Below are 13,220 nucleotides of genomic sequence, written 5' to 3' on the forward strand. Positions count from 1 at the left end.
TATGCAGTTTTTAACAAATAATCCCATATCGATTGCCAGTGGACCCTCTCATCTCTGGGGGCCCAGCAATGCTTGGGGACCCGAGCACAAGGACTCAAAGGATCTGGATAAAATATTAACCGAGCAGGATAGTCATATGCTTTGTCTACACAGAGTCCCCATGATCTTACTCGCTTTAGCAAGTGTTTGCCACACAGTTCTACACAAGCTGGCTACCAGCAAGTTATACAGTCTCAATGCCACATTTTCAGATCAGGTTGCCAGGATCGAGGTACTTTCATCTCCTCCAATCATCTGTACAAAAATTGAGATAGCACTCTTGACTTAACACAATTTTTAGGAGATGTTTATACTTATCTGTACTTCTACTTAATAGCTGAAGAAAGTACAAACTTCTGCCTCTCATCTGCTTAGCATTTTAGCTATTCCAATTTTGTTTAGAGTACAGATATGTAACCGCATTATACATAAATAAATACCGTCTGAAATAAAACCAGACAATTTGGGCAGAAAGCAGGATTCCAGTGAAATGATCAAAATCAATGCAACAGCACATATAAAGACTATCACTGTGGCTTTCGGACAGAATCATTTCCTTCCATCCTTCACTGGCAACCTACTGTCTGTGACAGTATTCTTTTCTTTTTAATGTTACATGGAAGACAGGTATGAAAAGTTTTAACCATAGTTGGGTTTACAATCTTCCAATCTAATGGGGAAAACTCTATCAATATATCCTTTTCACCTTTGAGAACTTAATTAAAATAAAAGACTTTGCATTTGGATAGTGAAACATACCCACATTTATACATAAAGAGAGGTGGCATTCTTGCCAAACAATTTCCTATAAAGTCAACTTTTAAGTCCAGATGAGTGAGTTTTCAGAAGTCATTCTGTGGAACAAATATGCCATCCAGTGGTCGTCTAGATTGATGATTGCTGTCTATCTTTCCTTTTTCAGCCCAACACAGCATTTAATTTCACATTTCTTGGCATATGTTACTGTGCTTATACAAATTATACCGTTTCAGTAACAATTTCAGTTTTTTACTGAATTAAATTCTGAGTCTTATGGGATAAATCTAACATTCCAACGTGCATGCTGTTTTTAAGAAGACAGCTTGGGTTCTTAAACTCTTTCGAAACACAAGCTACGTCTTAAAGCAGTTAAGAGTTTAATTCTTCCTCATATATTCAACCTCTTGTAACACCTCTTCCTCTCCTCCTCATGAAAAACATTTGTGCAACTACAAACAAAAGTTGAAAACAAGAAAGAAAAAACAAAGTATTTGCACAGTTGTCCATACATGCTTCAAAGATTTTGTTTAAACTAAGACCAGTTTAAAACTCTACTGTAAAACAAACAAACAAAATTGCAAAAACTGGAATTCAAATTTCCATCTTTAGGTATTAACCTAGCTTGAAAGTCAACTAAATGCTGATCTCCCTTGACTTGAGTAAGGCATTTGACACAGTCTCCCACAACATCCTTACAGCTAAACTGAGGGAGTGTGGTCTGGATGAGCGGGTAGTGAGGTGGACTGTGAACTGGCTGAAGGGAAGAAGCCAGAGAGTCGTGGTCAATGGGGCAGAGTCCAGTTGAGGCCTGTACCCAGTGCAGTGCCTCGGGGGTCAGTACTGGGGCCTATATTATTCAATACATTCATCAGTGATTTGGACGAGGGAACAGAGTGTACTATCAGCAAGTTTGCTGATGACACCAAGCTGGCTCTGCTGCCATCCAGAGACCTGGACAGGATGGAGAGCAGGGCAGGGAAAAAATTAATGAAATATAACAAGGGAAAGTGCAGTCTTGTATCTGGGTAGGAACAACCCCAGGTTCCAGTATAAGTTGGGGAATGACCTGTTAGAGAGCAGCATAGGGGAAAGGGACCTGGGGGTCCTGGTGGACGGCAGGATGAGCATGAGCCAGCACTGGACCCTTTTGGCCAGGAAGGCCAATGGCATCCTGGGGTGTATTAGAAGGGGGGTGGTCAGTAGGTGAGAGAGGTTCTCCTTCCCCTCTACTCTGCCCTGGTGAGACCACACCTGGAATATTGTGTCCAGTTCTGGCTCCCTCAGTTCCAGAAGGACAGGGAACTGCTGGAGAGAGTCCAGCGCAGGGCAATGAAGATGCTGAAGGGAGTGGAGCATCTCCCGTGTGAGGAAAGGCTGAGGGAGCTGGGGCTCTGGAGCTTGGAGAAGAGGATACTGAGGGGTGACCTCATTAATGTTCATAAATATGTAAAGGGTAAGTGTCAGGAGGATGGAGCCAGGCTCTTCTCAGTGACAACCAATGATAGGACAAGGGGTAATGGGTTCAAACTGGAACACAAGAGGTTCCACTTAAATTTGAGGTGAAACTTCTTCTCAGTGAGGGTGGCAGAGCCTGGCCCAGGCTGCCCAGGGGGGTTGTGGAGTCTCCTTCTGTGCAGACATTCCAACCCGCCTGGACACCTTCCTGTGTAACCTCATCTGGGTGTTCCTGCTCCATGGGGGGATTGCACTGGATGAGCTTTCAAGGTCCCTTCCAATCCCTAAAATTCTGTGATTCTGTGTAAATGGAGTTGTCTGTAGTTCTTTCTGAAAATTTTCGCAACAATAAATCTTAATACCAAAAAAGGTGACATAACATTTCATGAACACAACTTTACACCCCACAAATCTTGGGTTGAAAACTCTGCATCATAGAACATCTACTATAACATTCGGGGCACTCACATAAGCAGTCTTACAGTTTATTAATAAACGTTGACATTAAAGGCTAAGCTGTAATTTGCAAAATTCCTAATTGCTATGTCTTCTATGTAATTCCTTCCTGTATTTCCCACAGTCCAGAATAGAAGAAACTGAAAATAACAAAGATCACATTTTCATTTCCAGTGACCAACACTTTGCTCACAACAGTGAAAAGCTCAAGTAAGTTATTTTAAAGAAAGCAGAATATAAAATAATGAAACAAATATGCAATAATAAAACACTACGGGCAAAATAAATTTATACATAACACAACTATTTTTCAAAATTCTTGCTTTGCCTTAGATGCCAGTTTGCCTTCTGGCTAAAAAGACATTCTTCACACACGCTGGGAATGTTGAGGAAAACTAGTCAGCATTCAGAGGATTAATACAGATTTCCAGCTCTGTGCCTTTAGGCTTAATAGTCAGACATCTATTTGTCCTCAGGAGAGGTTAGGGGTTGAAATGCAAATATGCAAACAACTGAATTCTTTGTTAAGATACCAAGAAAAAGCTTGATCTTTGCTGCTGTTTAATAAATCCTTGCGATTCTATGGACTTATTTAAATGCAGCTTTGTGTCTTACTATTTTGAAGGAGAAAACAATGCAAGGAAACAAAAACATTCATTCTGACTAAAATTTGTTCTCTAGAGGAAAAATGACATACACCCTTGACAGCTTATTTACCAAAATCACTAAAGATTTATTGATTTATCAATCAGTGCCTTGAGCATTTGCTTCTCCCCAAGGGAAAATTAACAATTCCAGCTAACCTAATATATTCTATGTATAAACTAAGTGAATGCAAGAATCAATCCTGGCACAGTTTACAACATCCAGTTAAAAAAAATGCTGTCCCTTTTGGTGTATGTAAAATTGAAAGCTATACTAACGAAGAATAAATGCTCATGTTGCTTATAAACATAAAAAATACTTATTAAGACAGTACAATTGAACCCAACAGACATTTTAAATCATTTAAATACTCAGTGGGAGGCAAAAGCATTGGAAAATAAAAAATTGAATGATTTTGCTTCTAGATTAATACTAAGTACTACCACTATTAGTTGCAATACTGACATGCCTCAAAGCAGAGATATTTCAAAGGGCTACAAATTCTCTTTCACTTCACCTGCACAAGCATAAGCCTGAAAATTAATTACTGGTTTAATGATGTCAGAACAACACAAGAATTCTAGAAGACGAAAATAAAAATGTAGGAATATTTTGTCATTTAACAAAGAAAATATTTAAACACAAATAAAACGTGCTTTCGTCAGTGGAAAAAAATGTAAATGATGGTAACAAAAGCAAAATGCAGTAAACATAAGATTAGCTTTTTGCTACAATAAGTAAAAATATCCAAAATATATATAAAATAATAGTTTGACATACAAAAGAACCAATCCAGCAGCTCAAGGCATCAACGCTACTGTGTTGAACCTTTGCAGCACCTGATTAGTACCAGGACCCACAGAGCGCCCCAACCTCTGCTGCCTAAGTAAGCACAGGAGAATGGGTACAGCAACATCTTGTCTTGAAATCCAGCAACAACAATCATACACACATTAAAAACAAAGCAAACGACAAAAAAAATACCCAAAACATACAACTAAAACGATACTGTATTTTCCCTCCACCAAGGAGGGGATGGCTGCAACAGCCTATCAACAAGATGCCTTGTCATCACAATTAGTATCTGCCCAGCATGACGTGTTCTATATCAATGTTAGAATCCAATACACACAAAAAATATGTATTTTTTAAAAAACTTCATACACATAATTCCATTTCCCGAAGTTTTATTATAATCTACAGAATTTAAGGCTTTATTAAACATTAAAAACTGCCTTTAAAGTCCTCAAGATGTGTCACGACCACCTCCCTTGTTTAAAGATAGAATTAAGCAAGAAAACTGTCATCCAATCACAGTAAGAAAAGGCAGGAATTATTGTAAAACACTGCCCTCTGGTGTTAAGCCAATTCTAAATTCTATTTTATAGTTCAGATTCCCCACAACCACCCCCCTGCATTTTTTTAGTATTATTTTTTACCTGAAAGAACCACCTCCAGGGTCATTCAGCTTGTTTTTCTGATTTGCAGAGACCTGAACACCAAAGCCCCCAGGACTTTTGCCGGCTTGTATTGTTGGTGCCTTCCCTACTGTGCCTGAAAAACACCAAGCAATGTTATTATGAGCTGTCTTAGACAATTTACATCAAAGAACCTTCTGTCCAGGAACTAAATTTAACTGTCTGTAAATTGCAAACAAAGGAAGTTATTATTTTTAAAGATTAAACTGCTGAAGAAGAACAATTTAAAATACAAAATTTACATTAACATTACAATTTGTCCAATATTTACAGAATACACAAGATTCCAAGCTAAAAACCGTTGGCCGTAACTGTTTATAAGACACATAATGGCTATGACTGTGTTTGCAATTGCCAGGAAACCACTTTTCTAGATGATCTGCACAGAATAAAGAAGCAGAATCTGAAATGTTCTTAATACAGATGCTTTAAGTCACAGTCACTCAGGGTATTACCTATGTAATTTTTTAATACAGTCATTGTTCATTGCAGTGAAAAAAACATGTATTTTCAGAGCTGAAAACATTTATAAATATTTTGATTTTTTTTTATAGTGTATGCAAAACCACCACTGTAAAATTTCACATAAACCTCCTCCTAAAGGTTGTCTTTTACTTTCTTATTTCGAAAAAAAAATGTTTAACATTCATGTCTGTATGTAGACTTTACAGGTCTACATGTAGAAGTAAATCTAGGTTTTCTAAACGAGGCTAAATGTGGTGGACGTTCAGTTTCTTGTGGCAGTAAATTACAGAATAGGTATTTATTCTCCTCTGACATTGGGAAAAATCTAACAAAAAATGATTACAAATTTATATTGCTAATTAGTAAATCAACAGGCCTGGTTATTATTAAAAACACTGTATCCGTATGCACCTGAAAAAGCATTGACAAATGAAATTTTGGAGTGAGCCCTCCCTTACTGCTTAAACACGTTTACCTTGGTTATATTCTGTGTTTCCTTCAATCCCACCTGTGTTTTGGCATGTGAAAAGAATCCATTTATATGTCTACTTGACTTGAAAGATCTCTCCTTTTTCTTGTATCTCACTCAATTTTATCGAGCACTATATACACATAGTGTTTGAGACTTTGAGTACACAAAAGTTATTCCTGCATATCTATGACTCAATTGCATATGACTGGCATGGACCTTAGTGGAGTTACATTATTTTTCCTTAATGAATTACAAAACCTGGAACCACAACTATCTGAACAAATCCTTCTCTGCTAAAACAGAAGTTTAGAATGAGACCAGCATGGGAGAGGGGTTTTTATTTGGTTGGTTGTTTTGTTTTTTAAATTATTTTTACTTTGAAGTCTTTATCAACTTCAACATATGATCTTAAAGCAAAACTGATTTGACAGTGCGCGTTCAGTTCTCCAATCCACACAAATAAATTGTTGTGTGGACTCTCCACATCACTAAATACAAAACAAGCTTCAGGACTTCAGGCTCCAAGCCTGGGGAACAAAAATAGTTTATCCTCAGAACACTCGAGGTCCATGAGATGCCACAGACAGCATTAGTTCACGGACCAGACAATTCACTTGTCTATCATATTTCAGATGAACTAATTGAAAGGTTTCCTCCTAAGTGAACTGGAAGGTAAGGAATAATACAATAATAAAAATTAGCAGATCTCTGCTTTCTACAACTAACATTTGTGGGATAAAGAGTGTGTTAACTTTGGAAAGCTTTGCAATGGCAAAATCAAGCTAACAGTGGCACCCCTCCAGAATTAATAGTGTATTCCTTTAGAACTACTATAAATGGTTTGTTTTCTACAGTTGGTAACTTTTGATCAAAATAAAAAGCAAGCACCAAAAAGGTACAGAAGCCGAGTAGTGAACGTCTCGGTCTCAGGAAAACAGTTATGTCTACACTGGGTATGGAAAAACTCAAGTCTCACTTTCTTTCACCCCATGTATATGTAATCCTCCTCAAATAGATCTGGCAAAGCAGATATAAATTTGGGATGACGTAAAAGTTTTCCAATTTAAATCGTGATTGTGCATTGTTAAGTAGTTAGACACAAAATATGGTTAAAACATCGATTTACATTATGAGGCATGGCATGTTTTGAAAATTAAAGTCACCTGTGGGCCTAGATACCTCATGGGATTGGTAATGACATACAGAGTCTTTCACCACTGGATCCTTGTTTCAAATTTTCAGTAGCATGATCTGGAGAAATACGCCCGAAACTAAGAATATATAAACTCCTAGTTGCATTTCTGCACAGGTTAAATAGCTGCAATGAATATGCTGGCTAATTATTTTATTATCTGGCTCAATTCCTCCATCCATAAGATGCAAACTCACTCAATTATTAGAGATAAGTGCTTTAATAAAGGAGTGTGAATATTTCGTGTAATAACTATAGTGTTAGTTCCCCTGGTGTGGAAGTAATTTTATTAATATAAAAGTCCTTAAAGCCTACCAACTTTATCTATACTACTGTTTTAAAAAGCATGATAGTCTGTTCATTTGGATGCATCAATATTAATGTAAAGACACATTACACTAGAGAAGGAAAATGCACCATTGTGTGGAATCCAGCTCAGTTGTGGTGTAACTATCCTTAAAAAGCCACACTCCACAAAGGTATATACTACTGGAATGTGCACTAGAGACCAGCTCCTATTCCAGTATCTTACCTCCTCCTACAGGAATACCTAGGCCAGTACTGGTGTGTACAGTAGAACGCTTTTACAATATATCAAGATCAAAATCAGCTGGTGTCTGCCAGGACGCCATAGCAGCATTTCTTAGGGCTGCAGCACACAGACGGACTTTTGCCTAGACGTGGGCTGCAGGATGAACAGTTTTACAATGGGATGTTTTCTAAATTTCTATTCTGTTTGCTTTCTCTGTGTAATTAATATAGTAGTGGGCTTAAACAAGTTTGTAAACAGGAATAAGCCCACCTGAAAGCAGGGCTTTGCATGAATTGGCTTTTCTGAACTGTAGTCTTCCATAAGCCAAACTGCCAGTTAAGTTATATTTCATTGGCTGATCAACGGCTATTATGAATAAATTCATATTCCAAATAAACGGTTTAAAAGACGCCAGTATCATGCAAATTATTGGCACACTGTCGACATCCACAATTCAGAGAATGAACAAGCAAAGAAATTGTATCAGCCTTCATTCTCAGACACATTAGTCAGAAATGAAAGTTCATGCTATAAGGTGCCAAATACCTTCCCTGCTAATAAACTCAGGATATGAGTATCAGTGTTATGAACTATATACCTTTTATGACAAGTAAATGCATTTCTTCCTAATTTAGAAAAACAGCCTACAGGATTACAGTGACAGCTCGGTCTCCATGTCTACCCAACCTCTGGATTCTCCGAAGAGAACAGAGTGAGTAGAACCATCAACTGCTATTAAGTGCGATCACTGAGGGGTTTAATGCTTTATTTTCCCAAGGAGAACCGAGAAGACCAAGCAGTAACGTCAAATAGATAGCAATAGCTTTTATGTGCATTTAAACTAGTTTGATTTCCAATTCAACACCTAAAGATGACAAGCTCTGTATTCCATTACAAATCCTCAATCATCTAAATGCCCACATCCAAAAAGATACTCTCAGGAAAAATAAAACCCAAGCCTAACAGGCCTAGTTGTGGAAAGAAACAAATGGATATTTATTAGAAAGCAAGAAAGCTTCAAGAACCCTCTTAAGCAGTGGGATGTATCAGGCAGACATTAATCCAGATGTGCACAGAGGGGGAAGCTGTGTGCAAACCACACCTCTGGCTCCCCTGGCTAATCGTGGCTTATCTGGTTGCTGCACTCGGTCTCTGACCTCACCAAGGAGTAAACAAACTGGTAGGGAAATTATAAAAAACCAAAGCACATGGGTTGAGAAATTTCTCTCAGACTCCTACCTTGACCTCTGCAGCTGCAGAGACAGCGACTATCACATTCCGCTTCAGGAGTAAGAATTAAAAGCAGAATTATTAAATTGAGGCATCCTCTAGGCTTCAGGAAAAAAAGAAGAATATCCTTCTTGGCCCAGAGTTAGAGCTTTAGCACAGTAAGAGTCAACTTCCTGACTTTCCATGTTTTTCAAGTTCGGAACTTTCCATGAAAAACTGCTGAGTAAGGAGCTAAGCATGCGAGAGTTTAGTTCTAACGTTGTTTCAAAACATTTCACTGTATCGGTCTCAAATACCTTGAAACTGCATAGCGAAAACATGCATTCCTCAGCCACTATGAAGTAAAAAAGAAAAGTCAAGCCTGCCAATGTCAACAGTGTCAGTTTTTCCCATGCTACTAGTTTGTAATTACAATGAAATTCATACAAAGGTAACAATCTCACTAAAACATTTAAACCCATACCTTGTGGTCTAATGGTCTGAGTTATTACCACTGGCATCCTAATCTGGGTAGTCTGGCAAGCAGGGTTTCGTTTCACAGTTTGAGCAGATGTTGACTGGATAATCTGCTATTATTAAAAAAAAGTATACTTATATTATACTCTTTATACACAAACACACACAACGTAAATATACTAATACCTGTAGTTACCAATATAAGCATGTGGATCTCTAAAAGCACAACCAGCTAGTGACAAAAGTCATAGTCCTGTAATGCATGTGGTTGTGTGTGTGTGTATATACAAATTTTGCCATTATGCTTTAGGAAAATCAAATAATATTCGACACAAATGTCATATGTCACAATCTTCATCAAAAATATATTTCATAGTAGTAAGGTATATATGAAAGCTTAGAGTTCTGTATTCATAAATTTTACTAGGAAGAAAAGCATTTTTGTAAAACGTGCTGCAATAATTTTAGTGGTATCCACCTACAACCATTTGGCTTTTTGCTATGTGTCTATGCTGTTTAAAGAAAATATATACTAAAAGAAAGTTCTAAAATATTATGGGTTCCAAAGTCAGATATACATAAGAAAGAAAGCAATGTTTTGTGGTGACCATATGTAGCAAATGAGGCATCATCTTTTAAAAGGTCATCAGATATTCTCAAGGTTTCACTTAGTACTAAATCAAGTTTTGAAGTCCTTACCCAAAAGTGAAACAGGGTTAGAAACTTGTAATTTGACCCATAAACAAAACAAAAAGAAAAAAACCTCTGCAAAGGTCATGTCTAAGCAACAGTTCATGAAACTGGGTACAAGGTAGGCACAGGTACAAAGAACAGAAGATTCAAAAAGACGTGTGGTTGCTGCAGAGCTGGAAAACAAAAAATCCATAAACAAACTTCGACAACAAACCACAGGCAAATAGCTGTGAATAGGATGACAAGCACAACTCCGGCATGACAGCTTCAGAAGTCACGCGCTCTTCATGCTCACAACGTCACTCCCGTTGCACGTGTCCGCTCGATCCGAATTACGCTGCTCAGTCTCGCAGCCGAAGGATGAAGCGTTCCCTGCTACAGACAATGTGTGACACTACACACCGCTACATGATAGAAATGGTCACCACAGCATTATCCTTACAAAGTGTATCTAAAACCATATTATTTAGCTGAATATGCACGGTCAAATCTCTGACTTCAAAGTACGCTATGGAGAAAAGGAAAGGAGAAACTATTTTCAAATGAGATATAAAAGCGGAGAATAAAGAGGCTATGGAACAAATGGTAAATTATTCTATCAGCAGGAACCAGGGCTCCCAAATCGGAAGGGAGGTAAAAACTACAAAGAAAAGTGCAATGAGGGAACAAGACTTCTGACGTTACAAAATTGCATTCTGTACATCCTAAAATACTAAAAGTTGAAGTCATAATGAACCTGTGGATGTAGAAGTATTAGTAATAGCTACCTTACAGAAAAAGAAAAGTTAAAAAAAAATATTAAGGATTCAGCTTCAACTACGGACACCAAAGGAAAATGGAGCATTTGCACTAAGCAAAGGAATGGAGTGTACGTATGTAAATTTACTTGGGCAAGACAGGCAGTGAGAAAGTAGTGACACTCTGAGGGGAAAGAATAAGGTAGCTACCATGCTGAAAAACAGAAAAGACATGGAGGTGATAAGTGAAAATGATAGAAAAAGTTGAATTTGACTGCATTTTGATGCACAAGAAACATGTACAAGTGTATTTTAATAAGATACAGAATAGCCCACAGAAGGAAAAAAAATACTACATTGGTATGAAAGAGCAGGAGATGTGTGTGACCTGTGGATGGAATGACTATCTGGTATTACAGTCATCATCCGCAATTAGATTACAGATGTGAACATAGACCAATAATGAACAAAACAGATGACCAACAAATACAGACTTAGAAAGAATTCAGCCTAAAGTGTATAAAAATAGAAGTGTATAAATGTAGAAAGACTGGTAACGTCTGGTTTTCTCTCTTACCTGAACTGGAGATACTAAATAAAAATGAAAGCTACTACCTACAAACCATTGAGAAGTCCTTTAGGACAATTAAGTTAGAACTGCTAAAGTGTTCGAGGACAAGGGTTTTGCAAGTCTCAACAATCCAGATGCTCCTTCACCAGTGCAGATGTATATGGCCCCCCAATATGCTCCCCCTTACTTGACAAGGGCTGCAAAATCAGCACGACTCAATTTACACAAATCACACATTGCAACAAAAGCATCTGATCCAAAAATCTTAAGTGTATAAAATACAGCAATAAAAACAAAAGCATACAAAATAGAAGTTTCTGCAAATAATGGAAAATTTAAATGAATTTGGAAAAGATATCCTTTACCAAGCATTTTTTCTCTCAATTAAGGTATAAAAAACAGTACTGTGGAAGGAAGAAACAAGCCACTTGTACAAAATTCAGAATGGCTATGGTCTGATATGACATTTATCTTCACTCATGAGTAAACACTTGATAACTCACTTGTGGCTATGCCACTTGTGATTTATCAGTCTACTCACTCCTGAAGATAAATGTCATATCAAACCTCAGCTATCATGTAATCTGGCAGCATTAACTTACAATGTTCATGCTTTTATGGGCCTAGAGTTCATATTTACCACCGTTTACCATACTGTAATAGTAACAGAATTTTTCAATAGTGCCTCAAAATTTGCATAAGTGATTATTTTTCCTTCCAAATTAAAAAAGTGATGTTTTAAAAACTCAGTTGGTAATGTTTAATGTTAATACGACACCAATATTGTTCCATTGGGTATATGTTCTCAAAGAAGCAATGCAGAAAAATAAAACCAAAAGCCACTAGATCAATTGTCCTACCTGCTCCCCAATTTATTATACAATTCTGATTTTGAATGTTTTCAGTGATGGCTTTTTCATCACTGCCTTTGGGAGCCTGATCTACCATCTCATAACCTGTCTTACTGTAAGGATATTTTGCCCTATATCCTGCCTAAATGCTACTTCCCTTAATTATATCCTGCCATTCATATTAATACTCTCTTAGACCACTCAAATTCATTGATATGCTTTGATGTTTAAACCCTTAAAATATTTGTAAATGTTTTTTATGCTCCTCTTTAGTGAATGTTTGACCAAGATACATGTGTTTAATTCTCTTATGCTTTCCTCTTAGTCTTTGCTTTCAAGTCTGTCCTTTAATTGCCATCTTTTGTTACTGGCTTCCAAACAGCATTCAATGCCAAGATCCTCCTTACATTAACAAATAGCCCACAAAATTCTGAAAGTAAAGTCCATGATAACAACTCAGAAAACGATGAGGCCGTCTTTCAAACAGGTACACAGTCTGTCAGCTATAGGCTTTGTACCTGCTAATGAATCCCAGACGTCTGCTGCTCAAGAGCCATTTTTATTTAAATGTTATTGTACACCAAATTCCAAGCCAGCGACTAGATCTTCATTAATAGAAACTACTCCTTTTATCCAAATAGCCATATTTTACTCTTCCATTTCTAAGGTGCCTTGCTCACAGGACAGAAAGAAAATTATTTCCTGTGAATCACTAAAACATGCACAAATTACAATCACTCAACAGCAGAAAACTGATGCCATTAAAAGCTTCAGTAGAGAATTAAAAAGCAAAGCAGAATATTGCCATATAACATAATGCTTATTCTGCTGGTTTATTTTGTTTCCAAATTCCATTACTCCATTTTGCCTTTTGACAGCCTCCAACCACTATGACAGGCTCTGGGAAAGCGTCAGTAAATATTTTAGCAATACTATTCTAATAGAACTTAGAAGGATGGTGAAATCTCCCCTCTGGACACTATGCACAATATGCTGCAGCAACAGTGGTCCACGTGTATTTCTATACATCTTTCCTAATTCTAGACATGTAGAAATCTTTATATTGCTTTGCAGAATTTGTTTTAATTAAGATGGATCACTTTGAATTTCTTACTGTTTCTTTATAATTTATCATTTAAATTTAATATTTGGCTTCAACCTCCGGGAATACCTCCTTCTTACGATGCAG

The 13,220-nt window shown here is 37.2% G+C and overlaps 1 protein-coding gene across 4 annotated transcripts in view; it reads right to left on the reverse strand.

The window, feature by feature from the left end:
• The window catches only part of LOC102084381 (transcription initiation factor TFIID subunit 4), a 135,044-nt gene that overhangs the window by 96,486 nt on the left and 25,338 nt on the right, over positions 1–13,220 (reverse strand). For 3 of the 4 annotated variants that reach the window (XR_010465823.1, XR_010465822.1, XM_005514464.3), the window contains exons 8-9: positions 9,187–9,292; positions 4,794–4,908 (exon numbers count right to left, since the gene is read on the reverse strand). Coding sequence is in view for 2 of the 4 variants with exons in the window: in XM_005514464.3 (XP_005514521.2) it covers positions 4,794–4,908; positions 9,187–9,292 (221 nt within the window). In the remaining 2 variants the exon portion in view is untranslated. The remainder of the gene's footprint in view (positions 1–4,793; positions 4,909–9,186; positions 9,293–13,220) is intronic. The other variant, XM_065028441.1, reaches the window with a different exon arrangement.

This window comes from Columba livia, chromosome 13 (assembly GCF_036013475.1).
Source record: "Columba livia isolate bColLiv1 breed racing homer chromosome 13, bColLiv1.pat.W.v2, whole genome shotgun sequence".
NCBI lineage: Eukaryota > Metazoa > Chordata > Aves > Columbiformes > Columbidae > Columba > Columba livia.